At 38.1% G+C, this 19982-nt stretch overlaps 2 protein-coding genes across 2 annotated transcripts; both read left to right on the top strand.

Moving 5' to 3' along the window:
* The first annotated feature begins 371 nt into the window (after nucleotides 1-371).
* Nucleotides 372-3640, top strand: LOC136254371 (uncharacterized). Its single transcript, XM_066047046.1, has 2 exons — nucleotides 372-504; nucleotides 561-3640. Exon 2 carries the CDS (start codon nucleotides 600-602, stop codon nucleotides 3441-3443), a length of 2844 nt encoding a protein of 947 aa, XP_065903118.1. The 5' UTR covers nucleotides 372-504; nucleotides 561-599; the 3' UTR covers nucleotides 3444-3640.
* A 324-nt stretch (nucleotides 3641-3964) lies between these two features.
* On the top strand, nucleotides 3965-18901 carry LOC136254370 (uncharacterized). The gene is made up of 13 exons (XM_066047045.1): nucleotides 3965-4054; nucleotides 5028-5938; nucleotides 6492-6608; nucleotides 7113-7178; nucleotides 7778-7860; nucleotides 8979-9032; nucleotides 9198-9255; nucleotides 10070-10164; nucleotides 11250-11291; nucleotides 15733-15821; nucleotides 16595-16689; nucleotides 18616-18670; nucleotides 18720-18901. The coding sequence occupies exons 2-13, from the start codon at nucleotides 5042-5044 to the stop codon at nucleotides 18788-18790; spliced, it is 1722 nt and encodes a 573-aa protein (XP_065903117.1). The 5' UTR covers nucleotides 3965-4054; nucleotides 5028-5041; the 3' UTR covers nucleotides 18791-18901.
* Nucleotides 18902-19982: the final 1081 nt, after the last annotated feature.

The raw sequence follows: 19982 nt of genomic DNA, 5'->3' as shown, positions 1-19982 counted from the left end.
GACTATCTCAGACTGTGCCCGCCGCGCTTCCCACGCCCAGTAAATACCTCAAGGGCAGTACGTGCAATGACCTTATATCCTTAGCCTTGCAGTGATCAGGGGCTGGTAAGTGTCCATTTGGTTCTACTTCGGGTAGCTACTTAGAGATAATGAGTTCAGTACTCTTTAGAATTCCTATGGATATAATTAGACTAATTTTATTTAGATATAATGCAGAACACGTGACCAAAATGGCGTCTGACTTTTCCCCTTCACAGCAAAGTGCTACTTCGCCATGTTGGACACAACTTAATGATGTTCTTCGGAACAGACTGGGTTGGCTTCACCATTCTGTGAGTTGTGACGACTTGTCTCCAGTTGAGGCTGCAGAACAGTTTTCTAACTTTGTGAGTGACCTTTTACAAGAGTATGGCGTGATGAAACCTTCCTGTGGCAACGGCCGACATCGCCCTCGCCAAATCGAGATAGCGGTACAGAACCTGTCTCTATTGAAGAACAACTCACGTAAGGACATGAATCGTTCTAAAGAATTTTTACATGTTGTAAGGGCGCACAATAAGGTACTAAAGTGCTATCGTTCCGACCAGAACCACAAGAATATGTGTAAGAATGAAAATGATTTCAGACATAACCCGTGGGAGTACGCCCGGAAAAAATTACAGCCAGCAGATAAGGTGACACCTCTGTTTGATTGTGACACAGCCTCTAATTTCTTTAAGCAAACTTACTCTGATGAGTCGTTGAGCTATGGCGACCATCTTCCCACTTGGGTTACGGATGCAATTCCTGACTGTGATACTTCACTGTTTAACACTGGAAGTATTACTCCTTCATTGATCAAGTCCTGCCTTCGTCATTGTTCCATGAAATCAGCTCCTGGTCCTGATGGGCTTACTTATTACCATTTATTTCATTTACCATGCACCCATCACTTTTTGGCTACATTATTTAATAAGATACTGAATGCTGGAACTGCTCCTGGAAGTTGGGGCCAGGCTCGTATTAAACTGATATATAAAACTGGAGATCGACATGACCCTTTAAACTTTCGTCCAATTGCCCTTACATCGGTGGTTGGGAAACTGTTTCACAAAATTCTTAGTAGGCGGTTAGAGTCGTATTTGAAAGTAAATGGAGTTTTGGATACTACCATACAGAAAGGATTTGTGTCAGGCATGCCGGGTGTATTTGAACACATTTACTCTTTATCAGCAATTATGCAAGATGCTCTGTCAAACAAAAAGCCTTTGATGGTAACTTTTATTGACCTCAAGAATGCTTTCGGCTCTGTTTCACACCATCTTATTTTTGACATGTTAAGGGCAGTCAAAGTACCTTCCTCCTTTTTCAATTATGTTTTTTCATTTTATTCACAGTTGTCAGTTACAATTACAAGTGATCACTGGGAGACAGCTATGATACCATTTCAACGAGGAGTATTTCAAGGAGATACTCTTTCCCCTATGATATTTTTGTTGGTATTTAATCCACTTCTACAGTTGGCAGACTCTTTGAATAATCCATGTGGCTACACATTTCAACTTCCTGTGCCTAATTGTGATAGCCTACCACCTGTTGGTTCTTTTGTATACATTAAATGGTCCGAGAGTGGTGATGAAGAACCTGGTTGGTATAAAGCTCGTATTGACAAGTATCTGTTTAATGGTTTATGTAAACTTGTGTACAAGGAAGACATAGATACAATGGTATTTGAAGAAGTTGACCTCCACCAGGTGGACTGGAAACCTTGTGGTAAGAGGGCAAAGAGGTTTGTGCCTCTTACTGATAAACCTGCCACTGTTAAATCCAGTTGGAAATCTTCTCCAAAATTTGTCGATTCAATTGCCCATTCAGTGAAGGGTTATGCCGATGATGCTACCTTGATTTCCACCAATTTGGAAACCCATTCTTCTGTGCTCCAAGAGATTGACAAGAAAGCTGCAGACTTGGATCTAACACTTAAGCCTTCAAAGTGCGTTTCATTTCTATTTGATGGCTCTAAACATTTGTCACAGAGAATTCCGTTATCAGGTGGGACCACAAAATTGATTACTGAGGGTGGCACAAAATTTCTGGGAAAACTAATTGATGTGTCTTTGTCAGCTACCAAATCTATTGCAAACAAGAATATGACTTCTCGTCTATCTGGTTTACTAACAGCTACTGATTCTCTTCCTGTTAGGGGAGAGTATAAGCTCTGGATTTATAGGAATTACATCTTGTCACTGTTAAGATTCCATCTATGTGTTGATGCAATCACTAACCATACTATTAAACAACTCGAATCTATGGTCAGTCGTTATCTTAAGAAATGGTTACAGCTTCCAAGGAATGCTACTCGGGTAATCCTATACTATCCGGGAATTTGTTGCCCCAGTGTCTCTTGTGTGTCAAGAGAGGCAAAACTTAGTTTGCTTTCATGTATCTGTGCATCATCTGATCCTCAGCTGCAGGAATTGGGCTTGCATCTCCATCTTGGTAATGATTTTCTGCAGTTCCAGAATCAAGATTATTCCATATTGTCGGCTGCCCAAAGCCAATTGTCCGATATGCCATCAGCACGGTCTCTTTACAAGAGAGCTAAGGATGATTTGACTAGTAAAATTACTTCTGACAGTGAAGCCCATCTCAATCAACTCACTGTGCAATGCAAATTTTTGGATTCTGCTAGGTTAGAAACTAGCTGCAGAACATGGAATAAGTTAATGACTGGATTTCACCCTGGGCAACTTTCTTTCTTGTTGAGAGCATCCTCGGACACTCTGCCTACTGCTGTTAACCTGCGTCGCTGGCACATACAGTGTGGTGCCAAGTGTACCCTTTGTGACTCTAACCGGCCAACTACCGCTCATATTTTAGGTGGTTGCCCAATAGCACTATCCCAACAAAGGTACACCTATAGACATAATCAAGTACTGTTCACTTTAATTTCTCAGTTAATTACTCTCTTTTCTGATTGCCAGATGGTCAGTGTCTATGCGGACCTGCAGGGACATCGTTTTAATGACTCTCCTCCTGAAACCATCCCCTCCAATGTCTTAGTCACTCCTTACAGACCCGATGTTGTCATCTATAACAGACACTCTGCATCGATGGGCATTATAGAGCTTACATGTCCATTGGACTCAATACATCATTTGGAGTCTGCACACAACCGCAAACTTTATAAACCTGAGTATGTACAGCTTTTGGCTGAATTGGATCGTTTGAAGATTCCTCACTGCTACAGAACTGTGGAAGTCAGTGTTTTGGGCCATTTTCAACCTAGTTCTATTGCTGCAATTAAGGATGTGATAAATTTTACCCAGCAAGTATCCCTATTTTCCAAGGGAAGTGCTAGAAATCTTTTGTTCAAGATGGCCAGTGCCTCAATTTCTGCTTCACAGAGAATATTTTATGGTAGGAACTCTAAAGAATGGACAATCAACCCGGACTGTTTTTAATCTGTATATAATTTAAGCTGTAACTTTAGTTTTGTACTTAAATATAATTTTTTTTTTCCTTGCCATGCCCACTGCTGTCCACTGTTGGTCAGACATGTGGTCGCATGTTGTCCGAGGACACATAACACATAATATATAATTTGTTTGTAATCATGCATGTTTTCTCATCAATTATTAGTGATGGTTCTCTCTCTCATGAAAATAACAAGGAGAAAAACATCCTGACCACCTGGTAGACTCCTGTAAGCGTTCGAGCGTAAATCGGATGGCTGCAGGTTCGAGGCTACCTAGGTCCAGTCATGGATTTTTTTCTCCTTTCTCCAACTTTTCAAACACACCTTAAGTAGTTACAGTCTAAGTTAGCTAAAGTCTTTGAGCAGGCTGTAGGACCAGGTATCCTACAGACCTTCAGCACTTGTGCTGTAAAGCATTGAAGTAGGCTAAGCTTCACCTTAAGCGCCTGCGAAACAGTTTTCATTTTTCAATAAATAAGCGCAAGCGTTTATTGTGTAAGCAGAAAAAGCGTAAACCACAATCGAAGGTGTAGCCATAGTGGACGTTTTGTTGTCGTCGGTCAACGAATCGTGTAGGCTTTGTACAGCTTTACTCAAGTAAGTTTCTACTAGTGTAAAATGTGATATTGTCGCAGTGTGTTGATTCAAGATTACTTCTTTATAATGTGGCCCGGCACAATGCTAACACTTGATTTTATCCCATTCGAGATCCTATCGTTGTAGACGTACTATTGTGGTGCCATTTTTCAGTGAATGAGACTTTTAAGTGAGCTGGTGTTATGGGACACATTTATGCACCTATCAATATTAAGCCCACTACCCCTGGTATTAGTCTCGCGTAGCCAGACCGCTACTCTTTTCTTTTTATGTGGGCACAAAAAGAAAAGTAGCGGTCTGGCTACGCGAGACTACCCTGGTATCTTGCCCAGACTGCCCACCCAAATACAAAAGGGAATAAAAAGCGGTCTGGGTACAAGACCCTCCAGGGTATTAGTGGGAAATTTTGAATCAAATATTCTGCCCCACTATTGGAGCGTTTTGCTGTTCAATAGTTTTGGTGTTTGTTTAAACTTACAAGCTACGTATAAGAACTTGTTTGTTTCCTATGTAGCCTTGATGGTAGCCATACTATGTGGGGATTTGACCACTAGGCCATGGGTGGAGAATTTGATTTAAACAGTCTAATCCCCACCATTTCCCCTACTGTGCCACCTGGGATAATATATACACTGGAGAATTGCACAGTACATTTACAGTTGTTATATGATAGTAGTCAAGGAGTACACTTGGAGTAATTCTACAGTGTCTCATAATTGTAATGTTGCAGCAAGATTGTTCAGGTTGCAAGATTACTAGTGATGCTGTCTTTGTTTATGTAGTACACCTATATCTGTAGACATGACAATATCTGTAGACATGACAAGAGCTAACAGACAAAGTAGCATCTGGTATTCTTGCTTGAATGCTGCTGTACAGCTACATGTATTGTGCAGTTCAGTGCATGTATGTACTTATATACTAGTTTGCATATTGATTTTGTCACTTCATCTATGTGTGCTTTCTAATGCAGTTAATATTATAATAATGCGGCTAAAACCAAAGCCGAAGATCCGTCCAGGTGGTGCTACTCGTGAGAGAAGCAGCGTTCAGCAAAGTGTTGTTGAAAATGAGAAGATTACTAGTTCATCATCAGTACCAGTGACTATTGACTCTGTGATACTTAGTAAATCCTGTACTGACAGTCAGGAGGTTACCAGTCAAACCAGTAACTGTGAAAGTGTTGAGTCAACTATTTCTGACTTGACAAGTATTGATAGTGTTTCTAGCAGGCACAGTAATGTAACTCTTCAAACCTGTAATGCAAGTAGCACCAGTACTACTGTTATATCCAGTTCAACTGTTAATATATTGACTACTAGTGTAACTAGCTCATCTGATAGTGTAACAAGTTCATCATATAAATCTAGTTCAACCAGTTGTGTAACAACCACTTCAACTAATGTAACCAGCTCAACCAGACCAACAAGCTTATCCATGACAACAAGTTTAACAGAAGCAAACACTGATAGTACAAGTGACACACCTGTTTCCACGTATTCCAATGATGTAATAACAGACTTGTTCAATGACGAAGAACTCCCTAATGTGGTCCAAGCTGAAAATGTCCTTATTTGTGAAGACGACAATTTGAATGTTGACAACAACAGTGAAAATGATGACGATGATGAAGAAAGTACTACGGAGCATCAGTATCCATCTTTTGTAGAGTCATTGAGTCAGATCATGTCTAGTCATAAGGCACTGGGACTAGAGCAACCAGCTGATGGTGAGGTACAGTCCAGTGCTGTGGAAGGGACTCTTAGACAGAGATGTGATGACTCGGGTGATGACGATGATGAAGTAAGAGATGGTGATCCTAGTGGTGATGGTGGTGATAATGTTGTTGAAGATATTTCAGTGGAAGGAACTTCAGAAAAACAGGTACTATATTTCCTTGTATAAAAAAGGCACATTTGAATATATGTCTGTCTTTATTATAAGTGGAAAATAAACGCTTGTTCTCAAATAGAGACCTGGGCTAGTATTGGAGTCTACTTTAATTCTTTTACTTGTTTGCTGCTGTTTCTTCAAACTTAGTAATGTTAAGTTTAAAGCCATCTGAAAGATGAAATGCTACTAGTAATCACGTAATCGAGTAGTCTGTGTGAGTCTGTGTGCATGCTGATATGTATCATACAACTATTTTCGGCCTTCATTACGCTTGTGTTTATAGTCAACACACTATACAAAGGTACTCCAAGCTTACCATTGCAACACTGGACATTTAATTCATTAAAGCTGATGAAATGTGCATTCGTCAAGGTAATGGTGTTCTTGAATTTGATTAAGAAAAAGTACTGGGATCGAATTATCCAAAATAAACACCTGGTCTCAAATAAAGGCCCTATTCATTTACAGGCCAGGTGAAACAAAATAGTGAGCTTTTATACGAGTAAATACTAGTACATGTGTCATGTATTAACTGTTTCCTTAGTCTGACCATTTGCCCCTTGATCCTGAGAAAGAAACAACTAGCAAAACAACTAAGAAGAAGCAGACAAAGCCCAAGAAAAAGCAACCAGCGCCGAAAAGGAAGAGGAAGGCTCAAGAGGTACAGTACGTGTACGTTGTAATTGTAATTGTATACAAGACTCAGAGTGGTTATAATGTAAAAGGGCAATAAAAGGGCAATTGTAGGAAGCCAGTGCACATTTTCACCCATGGCAAATAGGTAGTGCAAATTTCTGATGAATGGGTTTAGAAATTGTACCATAGTTTCTATAAGTACGTATGTGTCAAAGATATGTTGTAGGTACATACTTTTGACATATTGTTTATATGCTCTTAAGTGAATCCTACACTTATCAGTATTTCTAATTTGTGTACATGTGTTTGTGTGACGTACTGTAATACCATGTTAACCAGCAGTACCTGCAAAGTACTGCTGGTTATGTACAAATATATTTGTATATAACACATGCTTTGCTGTAAAGTCTCTAGTTGTCTCCTTTTGTCCATTCTACTAAACATAAAATTTGTTGGTATGGCATTTTCAGAAGGTATCCATGTGATCAATTGTGTAAGCAGTTTGGCATGGTTGGTTGTTGTATTTCAGACAACTGACGATCAGGTAAAGAAGAGAAAGAAGACTAATGAACAAGGAGCAAAGTCAAACAACAAGGTTAGTAATAGCTGCTGTTGAATTGGGTAAATAAACAAACAGGAGTAAATTTGTGAAAACAAGTCATAAAGGGTGTGGTGCCCATTTCTCTTATGAGTATTTATTCTGTTTCATTTGGGATGAAACCTCGCGAGCAAAACAGGCACCATGCGCATGTTTTATTGCCCGTACTCTTGCGAGACAATGCCGCATTTGAGCGGTATCATATATATACATATGCAGGTGAATGAATTGTATTGTGAGATTGCTATCACGAATATGTCAGAAAATATTTCAAATGCTGATGGAGGGGATCACACAATGTTGTGTTCTACTTTATTTGTATACTTTACAAGTTGTGAATTTTGCGAGTACAAACAGTAGAAACTAGAATTGCAGTATTAATGGTGGATGGCGGACACAGACTTCCCACGAAGGGATACAGGAATCATTAAATAACTACAGTATATACAACCATCCATGCCTGATATATCGCTGTGGACTCATACAAAAAGTGCATTTTGTAAATTAGCATTTTCTATGCATGTACATGCATAACTGTGCCCCCACCCCCCTTCTTCCTGGGTAACACTGTTTCATGGATTATGTTGTTATTATAGCCGACTGTGTTTGAAGCTCCAGACAGGGCCAAGATGACAATGAGTGACCTCACTTCATACAACCCTTCTGCTAACCCAATGAAGTGAGTACAGGTGTATCCAGTGTGTAGTACTGTGTGTGTATTGTATGATGAGTAGTAGGGCTGAGAGATTTTATCAATTGTGGGATTGTCTCTGAATATTGTGATGTTGATATGTATTATAAATAACCATGATGTTGTGACATCACAAGCACATTGGTGACACTTACTGTTGTGGAAGAACGCAATCTGGAAAACAAGCCTGATACAGTTCATTGTGTGAATAAATCTTACTGCGGAGTTTAAAGCTTACCTTTTAGAAACTATTATTCATTGTACTGTTTGTATTAAACTGTAACTGTCTATGGCCTTAATTGTGCTGAACAGTTGTACACAATTTCACTGTGTATTAAAATAATTCATACTAAGTTGTGCATACATGATGCTGATGCATGTAAGTTATAACATCGTAACAGTTATCATAATCGTGATATGTTGCATGCTACAATCGTGAAAGTAGCGAAATGTCATAATCGCTCAGCCCTAATGAGTAGCTACCTAAGACTGTGAAACTGATCTTGAACCTTTGCTGATTATAACATATGGTACATTTGTTTACACAGCTTTATGCAACTCTGCTGTGTTGTGCTGTATATTCATTCAGTTAGCTAGAAGAACATTAGCAGAGCAATTGTGTTGCATTTCATATGGAACTTATTTGTCCTTGACTGTAATTTTTGTGTGTCTATATTTGATGATGCATGTTTTTACATACACTACGTATGTACAGTGGATCCTCCTAAAGTTAGCCAAAAGTGTTCACATCTTGGCATCAGCCATCCTGATTTCTGCTTGAATGCTTGTAGCATGTTTGCCAGATTTCATGTATTATTATCCATAGGAACCCTAGTGAATGGAGAGGGACTTTATTACATCTCAAAATATCCAGAGGTCCATTGAACTACTCTTATAGAACATATGTTTACTGTAATATAATTGAACAGTTCGCTTTTTGGCATTAATAGCTGAGGACTGTCACACTGTATGAGTATAAACTCTCTGTTGTGTGTCTGTAAATGTGTACTTTATGTTTCAGTTTGTATGTAAAAAAAAGCTGTACATAACTATATTTTTTATTCATGTCATACCTTATATCTGTGTACTGCTGCTATATTATGTAGATCAGCTTTAGAGAAACGAAAAAAGAAAAGACAAAATGGCACCAATAGAAAAGAGTAAGTACTTAAGTAACTTAAGTGTGTTGTAGCTGGCAAAACTAAATAAATTAAAAAAAGTGACATTATCATGTGGACTGCACTATATCACTAGGTAGCAGTGACACTAACATGTTGTATATTGTACATGTAATTGTTATGTACAATTGTTGTATTGTTTATCAGTGGGAATGAGTCTACTGCAACATCACAGTCCAGTAGTCAACAAACTGAGAAAGACAAGGTACGTATGATATGGGGGGGGGGGGGGGGATACTTTCATAGTTGATGTGTGCATAAATTGTGAAAAGTATAGAAATATGTGACTCGCTAAGCAAAAACTCAACTAGTTTGCATAACTCAGTTTTTTAAATCTAAATACATTGTGTAAAACGTGCAGGCTACAAAAATAATTTTATATAGCTTTAGTATACAGTGAAACAATACTTGAATTGATATATGTAACTTCTATACCATCGGATTTGCCTTTTCATGGAAAGTAAGAATATTTTTGTTTCATTTCTGTACCATGACACAAGAGTTGTATGTGTTTGTTTATGTAGAGGTACTGTAAAATGTTATCATTGCCATTCTAAGCCTTCTTGCTTTAAAGCATAGGTGTAATAGGCTAAAAACTGTACCTCGATGAATTCCACAGTTCATGGTCAACACAATGAGACAAGTCCCAACACCAAAGCCTGTTGCACTCACAACTTATAATCGATTAAATGAGTGCCTTTAATTTATTTTTAGTATGTACAGTGTATAGTCACTGTACAAATCAATTGTTTTGCTCTTCCTGCTGTCAACTGCCGTGTCTCCAAAAGTATTCATCACCAGATAAGGCTGAAACTTTAGCAGCCTATTGGTTTTCCCTCTAGATGGCAGAGGAGTCATAAAATGAACTAGTTTGGTTTTTGCTTAGTGGGTCACAGCTGGTTAGTGAAATACTCTGTGTAAACCCAACAAGTGATTAATTTGCAGAGTGTTTGAAAGTGTAGCACTGTGTAGTGATTATTAGCCATGTTTACATGTAATTGATTTTGTGTTTCTGTTAGTCACTTGATATTGAGGTAGTGAAAGAAGAGGCCTCTCGACTGGTACCACAGCTAACTGTCGGAGAAGATGGTCAAATTATACTGAATGAGAAAAGGTGAATAGTACAATAGTGTTCCTTGTGTCAAGTGATAGTTAGTGGTTAAGTGAATGGGTGGGAGTTTCACCACGTTTTTTCCATGTAAGCTGATTTTGCTGGGATCAAATACTTACCTAAAATTATAGTTGCGTTGGACGTTTTGCCTATTTTTAGTACGTTTACCTCTTATTTCTAGTAATACTAACATCATATTCTAATTATGGACACCTCTTCGTGTTAAAATAGATTACCCACTTGGTAATGTTAAATATGGCAGCTACATGAATGTCTAAATTCCACTGTTCAGTTTTAAAAATGTGTCTCGATGCACTTGTATATTCAGTTCAAATACTCTATACTCTAATAAAACAGTCACTTTAAAAACACCTTGTATCTCCACTGTATAGCTAACACTTCTACAGCTACAGCACTAAGTAACACTTATGTTTCTCTATAATATAGAGACTTACAAATGCAAACTCACATGTACGTATTAGTGATGCACCGATACTAGTATCAGTATCGGCCCTTTTTGGTGGTATTGGACTTGTTTTGATAAAGCTATAAATGCTCGATACTTTTAATGATGTTGTTTACTTACTTTTCAATATTGCGGTGTACATAGCACATTGAACAGAGTTGTGCAATAGCTGATATAAGCCATGAATTCTTTGAAAGAAGCCATTTACTAGCATTATTAGTACAGTGGAAACAGCAGTAAGCCATGAAATAAAATTCATTGAAGCCATAAACTATTGTTATCTTCATGTAATTTAATCATGGCCACAAAACCAGCAAACTGCAGCTGATGAGATTAGCGAATGTGTTTAGTAAGCTGGTTTGCTAAATATTTTTCAAATCACTAGCTGTTTCTTGTGAGAAATACCTGTGGGGCAAAATATCGATATTGGATCGGTATCAGCCATTTCCGGCCTCGGTATTGTATCGGTAAATCACTAGTACATATCTGTTTATTCTGTTAGTCAGTCACTCGGCAATGTAAACACACATGTGCACAGAGAGAAGGGTATACTCCTTCTGGGTAAAGCATACTTTTATGGTGATGCTATGTATCGGTAATTTATTTTTATTTTATTTTTTAGCCTTACGGTGGAGGCAACGCAGGTGGAGATAGAAATGGACAGGTATGTATGTATTATTGCATATTTGTACAAGTATTTTATCAAGACATTGCAAGGCTCTTGAGTCTCTTTGTGTAAAGTGTGCCTCAGTGCATGTGTGTATGTGTAGTTATGATTTTGTGTGTATCTACAACATGAAAAATTACATTTTGTGAGTCTATAAAAGTTATACTAAGAGAGAGGGATACTTTGTATAAATTCATATTACTAGTGTTTAAGTTACAATTGAATGAAAAATAGTATAGATGAGCTTTTGCTAGTAGTGTAGCTAATGTATATTGAGTATACACTATTACAGTAATTATGTGAACACTGTTGTTGTCACTGCCGCCACCACCACTGCTGCTGAATAGTTGCTGGATGCTCTATTTAGAGTTGTACCGATATTCGGTAGAAGCAAGAGTTCATAATATATATAGTTAACCCTTAAACGCGCATGAAACTTTTAAGGAATTAGTGCTGAATGCGCATGGAACATTTATGGAATGCATGTTTACACAAAACAAACTTATATGGTGAGGTAAGACAGCCTTTCCTAAATCTATTAGCCTAAAACCATATATCAATAGAAAGCTTATTCATTGGTCTACTTGGAGAAGGCTAAATAACCACTAACAACAATGGCTTACTTGTTATAAAGTGAAGAAGATCAATGTCTCGCTTTATCGCAACACCACATTCTTCGCTTTAGTCGTAGTTTCGATTGTGGGTTTAGTCATGTGAGCTATATATGGTCTGATTCGCCATTGAATGGCCATTCAAATAGTACTTGTTTGAAGCAAATCGGACGAACTGTCAAGGAGTTATGGATCATTTTTTAAAGGTATGTAATATATTTTTTTGTGGTTAGTTGTTGAAAATTATTTTCACGGCAATATTTGGTCTTATGCTTTGGTCGTAGGGTAAACCCCTAGGTATCATTTTAATGCTTATTACATCATGAGTAGAATGGCACAAGTTACAAAGCCATATGGTAAACGCTTCAAAAGTTACAGCGCTTTGTTTACAACCATGCGTAAAAGCCTATATATAGGCTTATGCGTTTTCAAGACCATGCGTAATCTGCCTATATATAGGCTTATGCGCATTTAAGGGTTAAATATAAATAAATATGTTATGAACTCTTGGTTGAAGCTGATAATTAGCTTTTTATCATTTTCAGAAATCAGTTGTATTAGACTGAGGTTAGCCTATTCAACTTCAGCAGCTGCTGTACTACTGAAGGGCTGGTCTGGTGTAATACTTAGGTAGTTTGTTTATTGTTTGTGGTAACCACAAAGCCAACCCTTTATAAACAGTGCTGATTGGAGCCATAACCCACTTGTCTGATTAACAGCTTTGAGGATAGACTATATGTGTGGTCTATTTACTAATCAAAATATGATCAATTAGGGCTGTTTAGTGGCACTCCCGGAAATTTTTGACGGTGAATGACTATCACAAATCCCATACAAAAGTATGGGTAGTAAATGCGGCTTGAGCTATAACTCACCACTAACACTATGGACAAAGCTCCTCTTTTCAGTTGTTCTGCTATACAGGTAGAAGAATTCATCGCTCTGCAAGAAGTACTGGTAAGTGGTCTATTTCCTGAAATTTTGCGAATTTCTCATTTTCTATGTACACTAGATCCTATCCGTTCACCATCGTGACGTATTAAAATATCACGTGTTTTTAGAGTGTATACGGCAGTGCATATAGTCTATACAACCTCACAGCATTGGCTTACAAGCTGTACGTTTAGTGTAGTGTACACAAGTGTAACTTATAGAGACCTACAATTGGGTATCGGCTAACCACTGGTAAAATAGTGCATAAAAAATATCGGATATTGGCTTACAGGTTTTTGCAATTGAATTTGTCACCTTTGCAATTGATTTGGTTGCTTAGAATTCGTCGCATTTGCACAAGAATTCGTCATAACTACATTGACTGCAAGAAACCAGCTGCTCATCATTTTTGCCATGGAGAATACCACTTGAGACACTAGAGAGTAATTAAAGCTGAAGCCATTAGCTGTCTGTCAAGTTAATTAGCTTGTTTGCGAGTGACCACACGAATCATCACCTTATAAAGAGTTGTTACAACAGTTGTACTTCAACAAGATCATGGAGTAGCTGCCACCAGGGCCACCCACAGGGGGGAACTGGGGCAGTTTGCCCCGGGCCCCAGCCTGAAAGGGGCCCCAGGAGGCCCCATGAAGGGCCCCTTGAATAAGATCAATATACTCTAATAGAGCAGTCAGATCTAAATATTCTAATAGAGCAGTCACAGTATTCTTCAGAGGAGCAGTGTAGCAAGCTTATAGATAAGGAGATATGGTTGGTGAGGGGTAGTTATTGTCACTGTTAGCAGGTCATGCTCCCTTTTTTTTTTTTGGTCTTCAACTTACGGCTTGAATGGAAACCTCCTTGCCTCCGGGGCCACACTTTCACTCTTTGCCCTGGGCCCCTTAATTTCTCTGGGCGGCCCTGGCTGCCACATGTAGATTAGAGACCTAGCATGAAGATCCGAGGGCGTGGTCTCTAACCGACTTAGAAAATGTATGCGTTATATATATATGGGCATAAAGCAGGAGTCATTGTGGGATTGGGTTATATGTTGTACTGAAATCATTGTGCAATGTTAAAATAAAAACAGAAGACTGAACATGTTTTTGTTGAAGTGTTGAAAAAAAAAATCGAAGCTCGCACCACTTCCTTTCGCAAGTTAGACTAATTGGATCTGGCACAGCTGGGAAACAGCAGTGATCGATAATGTCGAGCCGGGTTAGCGGTAGCCAGTGCCTATGGTGTCACAGCAGTGTAAAGAACACGTGTGTCAAAGAAGCAGCTTGTGTGGATTTATATGATAGGAACGAGTTGTCACAAGTTGTGCCTTCAGTAGCGCCACAGTAGCACGAAGAACAGGCACAGTTTCTAATATGGACCACACCCACATTACACGTAGCGAAAAGTAACGTTCTACAAGGAAGCTTTAAATACCTAGTTAGGTCTTGGTAAAGTCCATCCATAGTTTAATAAACAACGAAAACAGCCATAAAACACTCTAGAAACAGATGGGTGCTTAACAGAATTTCCGTGATATTTTTGGACTTCTCTGTTCATCGTGACAAACATACACACAACGCTAGAATGTTACTCCCATAATCAAATTCTTTTAGGTATGCCTATAAAATGAACAGAGTGGTTAACCACATGTTGTCCTGGGTGACTGGCACTGCAGGCTATCAGCCTGATTATGCTTGGAGGGAGCATTGCAAATCAATGATCGAAAGTGAGATTTGTGATGCTTGAGGTCTTTTCTGCTAGCAGGTTTCTAACCATTTTAAGAACCTGCTAGCAGGTCTCTTAGTGGATTTTAAAGACCTCATTATTCTCCAAAGATCAAAGCATATTATGCATGCCATTTTCTAAATCTTGTTTTTGTGTTTACTGTAGCTGCCAATCTTGTTATGGATGAATTCTTGTGCAAACACGACGAATTCTAATGCAAAAGCGATGAATTCAATTGCAAACAGGACGAATTCTACTGCAAAGGCGACAAACTCTAGACAAATTCAATTGCAAAAACCTGTAACATATAAAGTGGGAATCAGTACAGCACTAACTACATCAGTATAAAAGTTATTATTAGCACCTTAAAATTGTAGACGTGGAACATTTCACTATGCGACAAGAATTGAATTGCACTTATGTACAGTGAAATGAAAACAAGTACCTACTACTGATTTTTTTTACACATCTTTGTCAGAGTTCTATCCTACACTTAGACTACAACAAGTTTGATACTGAAATTTGATTGGCTGAAAACGTGGTCTCTAAATCTCGTAGAGCCACGCTCATGTCCCATAGAGACCACGCTCTGAGGCGATACGAAACACGATAATTACGCGCCTGTAACATTGGCAACGCATGGGCGTTTAAATGGCTAGTAACAGCCGTACTGAATTAGAGGGAGGTGTAATGGGCTTGTTTGTACTAATCAACACTACATTACTTGCTTACAAGCAGCTGTCAAGGCACAACAACAGCAACAATGAGTTGTAGTCCAGTCGCTGAATCCAGTACTTCGATACATAGCACGCGCCTGTAACATTGGCAACTCATAGGCATTTAAACGGGTAGCAACAGCCACTCGGCCATGTAGGGAGGTGTAGAGGGCTTGTTTCTAGTAATTAGCGATACATTTCTCGTTTACAAGCAGCTGTCAACTCAAGGTACAATAACGAGTTGTAGTCTAAATAAGTTAGACGTCAAGAACCACTGGGTTCTACGGGATTTAGAAAACCCTCAGGCCCTTAGTAGCGCCCGAGCGAAGCAAGGGCGCTACAGCCCAGGGCCTTCGAATTTTCTAAATCCCATAGAACCCTGGTTCTTGACATCTAACTATTATTTGTGCTGTAGAGCTATTGCAGTGTATTACATTTGTTCTGCTTTTATAGTGAAGTGGTGTTTGAGTCTTCTAATACATATTCAACAAGTCATCAGTTCAGTAGGAAGTCTTTTTACACAAAGAATTGGAACAAAGAAGGTTAGTCATCATGAACCTTTATCAAGAGTAGAGTGTATTGTGAGTTGTAGTAAAGAAGATAAGTACAGCCCTATTTCCACATCTCCATTGTATTTGACCTCACTGACATATGTACAACTCCTTGTTCAGTTACTCTAATAGAACATACACTTTTGTCTAAATACTCTAATACAGCAGTCACATGTACAGTGAAATGAGTGCATTAACTGATGCCTTGAGACTGACCAATGCTGCCCTGATCATCAAGGTGTCCTGATTACCAAGTGTTCTGATTAAATCTTCTGGTAGGGCAGATACATCCACGGTAACTTTGAGCTGCCTTTGAGCTGCCTATACTTCACCCCTGCTGCATAAGTATTGTGGTTGCGGCCGCAGTGAACAAACAATAAAAAAACTAGATCTGTAGTTACTGTTTTTGGTTGCAAGTATCCTTGTGTTGTTACAGTGTTTATCAGCAGGGTGTCAGACTAACTTAGACAGACTCGGGTTTTATTAAGATACTCTAATAAAGCTGTCAAACACTGTGATATGACAGTCAGTCATTCTATGCTGTAAAATAAATTAAAGCCTAATTTTAAAGTCAATGAATTGCCTTCTCACAGCAATCCATCTGAAGGCTGACCAATCTATGATTGCTACCCTCCTGTTCAACTGCCACCAAGTAGCCATTAACAATCTGTGTAACCTTTGTCACAAACACTTTGTCTCTACCTGCCAAATACATTTTTTACCAAAGTGCGAGCTACTGTATGTGATGGTGTGTTTTTCTATAGAAACAGATAAATTTTATGAAACTCTGAGCAAAACTGGGACAGATTTCACATTGATGACACTGTGGATCCCTGGCAGATCTAGAATGGAATTAAAGGTTTGTATACAGCTGTGCGTAGCAGGAACAATTCATTTGTTCATTGCTAGCTAATCTACTGTAAATTATTCATTAGTTTTTCACCCAAACCTCAAAAGGTTTGTTGGATGAGTGCAGCCGTATGCCATCGTTTTTAGTTAGTAGCTACTGTACCTAACTAGAAGAATTAAGTATCTTGAACTGTAAACTGTTTAATTCCCTTGGTTGCTTTGGATTCATATTGTTATTTTGAATTTTGGCAGATGAGAAACTATTATTCAAGTTTATGTACTGTAGTCCTATAGAGAAATACGTGGGGGCGGGGAAGGACCTTTCACTTTGAAGAGAGGAGAAGCAGTATCCCTCACTATTTCTAGTGCCCAGAAACTAAAATGCATCAAATAAATATTTACTCATTAGCCGACTTACATGTATTTTGTCAGGATTTGTGCTAAAATTTAAATTACTCTAATAGAGCAGTCACCTAACTACTCTAATAGAACATTCACTGGAAATATGTATACAGTAAGTTGTTTCAGTTATGCAATTTATGCAATCTGTCTCCATTAACACTATGCATAATCATGTGCATGAGTCTATCGTAAATGCCTTCATTCTAGTTGATAATCATTGCAGTAATATGTACAGTATTACTTTTTAAGTAGGGATCAACCTTAAAGTGATGCGCCACCTAAAATGTGACCTTTAACAACCATCCTAGAGACATCTTATAAGACAAAAGTCACCTTGATGGTAGTCCATCCAGCATCAAATATGGCATTAAAAACTTACAGGCAGTTGGATATAGATTTTAAAAAACAAACCAAAATACAAAATTTGGTCTGCCTGCCTGCCTGCCTGCATTCGCGGAAGGCAAACAAAGCAGCGCACGGTCACCATTTTTTAAACTCACCATGGCATGTGCCTCTTGAGGTTTCAACGAGTGTGTGCCCTCTGCGCCTTGTGTTTCCTTCTATCTTCATTCAGGGTTCGTTGTCTTCTTCATGTGATGAAACCATATCAGGGCATTAATTTTCCATCTCAACACTTTCCTTGAGTAGCATATTTTAGGTACCACAAAAAATTATATTTAAAGCACTTGTACTACTCTGGATACTCAGTAATTTCACAATAGATTCAAGACCATGATCTTGGTAGACTAATAACAATCGAACACAAAGACCACACCTCTTAACAATCAAACATGGTGACCACACCCCTTATTGGTCTAGCTGAAGGAATGATGAAAAGCTGCGTAATACAACAAACTAAACAAACTAGTATGTTAATTTAGGGATCCAAGTGGTAAAAAGTAGTGAAACAAGAGATGAATGATGGTATTACAGCAAAGCTCAGTGGCTACTTTGGCGTTTAACAAAATAATTGTTATAACATGCCAATGTTGGGATTTTCACTCAAACTAAATACTGTATACTAGTCCTATTCAAGTACATTGCACATATACCAGATTCAGTTTCAAAGAATTCAAACTTCAAAATTTTCCGGTGGGGGTATACACTTTGCTATGCACACTGGTAAGGTACAGTTGATGATTTTGCTGAAATGCTTTCTAACTGCCATCCACCTCCCACTTTGGAGTACTGTTCTCCTCCCCTGGTGTAGAACATCTCTTTGCCATGACGTCTTGGAAACTATCACATTTCCTAGTATATAGAATTTGCATGCTATTTACTGATATAACTAGTTGGTCATTCGGGCTCACGGACTTTACTTGGTGGAAGCTTCGGAACCAGACATTATGCATTCTTTGGTAAAGAGGGAAAAAATATTTTATAGTAATGCATACACACTTTTAAAAAAGCATTTCAAAATATCGTGACCTGAATGTTTTAGCAAGAATTTGTGATTGATGTAGTTTGTTTTTATGCTGTGTATAGTTACAAATGCTGTTTGACTTATTTACCTCTACCTTAATGTACTGAATAGCGTAAATTTAAGCGAGAAGAAAAGAGAAATCCAGCCAGAATCAACCAAGCCCTCAGTAAGTTTGCATGGCCATATAGGGCACATAACATTTCTTTATCTTGCAGAAACTAATGTTCCATTGTTTGAGTGCCCAAAACCACCAGCAGCAGATGGTAATACACTGGTGGATACATGACAATGCTATTTGATGTAGCATATCTGAGATGTATAGTTGTACATGTACTAAGATTTTTAATAATGATTTTGTAAATACACAAATGTTTATTAATTTCATATTATATATGTACCTGTTTCACTTAACAATCCTATGGAGTTAATGTTAAATGTTCGTGATGTACAGGATCTTAGGAATTTATTTATGTAATTTATGTATAGGATCTTAGGAATTTATGTTCTATTGCGAGTATCTCATCTCAGACTAAAAAGTCTGCTGGTAGGGCTCACCCCCACATGTGCCACTGCTACAGAAGTAAATAATATACTGGTATATACCCTTATCGTAACCTAACCTCTATTAGACATCATATCTTTTATTATATAACAAATAACCACATTAAGATTATGGGTATGTCACATATTGTTCTGAAAGTAGTCTAACTTGTATTTTTTAACTAAGGTGTGGCCATCAAGAAACTAGAGGTGGATCGATACCACTTTTTACCGATACTATATAATTCCGATACAAATATTTGTACTGAAATTATCTGCTGATACCGATACTATAAGCATTGAAGCCTACACTGTAAAAAATTAGTAGTGAATTGCTCTGACACAATACTCACTACTTTTGAGTAGTGACGTTCACTACTTTTTGTAGTGAACGTCACTACTTTTTGCAGTGAACGTCACTACTTGGTGGTCAATGTAGTGACGTTCACTACAAAATTAGTAATGAACGTCACTACACAAAAATAGTGAGTATTGTGGCAGACATTAGTAGTGACGTTCACTACATTTAGTAGTGACGTTCACTAGTTTGTTTTTACTGTGTAGACAAGTTTATATTATAGAAATTTCACTGTTGTGATACTTAAAATTTCACAGTGATTGTATAGCTTGATTGATCTCAGTTGAATCAAGTTTCAAAATATTCTTTACCGTATAAACAGCTAAACAAGATAAACATCATTAATTTTTGGATTACTATAAATGCACCTATCAATGTGGGGGAATACAGGGAATTTGACAAACTCTAGTGTCAAATTCCCCAGTACTGGTGGCAAAGAAGCTTGTCAAAACCCCACTATGTCCCCACCTCACAGAGAGGTTTCTATAGGGGATTTGATTTATTATTATTGTTTAGATCCTCACAGGGAATATAAACACACAGATACAATCACAATTAAGTGCTAGTTATAACAAAACCT

Source organism: Dysidea avara, chromosome 4 (genome assembly GCF_963678975.1).
Source record: "Dysidea avara chromosome 4, odDysAvar1.4, whole genome shotgun sequence".
Lineage (NCBI taxonomy): Eukaryota > Metazoa > Porifera > Demospongiae > Dictyoceratida > Dysideidae > Dysidea > Dysidea avara.
The sequence above is the reverse complement of the archived record's forward strand: the minus strand, read 5'-3'. Positions and strand labels throughout refer to the sequence as shown.

Coding starts and splice junctions, on each gene's coding strand:
- LOC136254371 (XM_066047046.1), top strand. CDS start 600: ATGTGTAAGAATGAAAATGATTTCAGACATAACCCGTGGGAGTACGCC.
- LOC136254370 (XM_066047045.1), top strand. CDS start 5,042: ATGCGGCTAAAACCAAAGCCGAAGATCCGTCCAGGTGGTGCTACTCGT. Junction 15,822..16,594: donor AAAGAATTGGAACAAAGAAG/GTTAGTCATCAT, acceptor GTTTTTCTATAG/AAACAGATAAATTTTATGAA. Junction 16,690..18,615: donor GATCTAGAATGGAATTAAAG/GTTTGTATACAG, acceptor TGTACTGAATAG/CGTAAATTTAAGCGAGAAGA.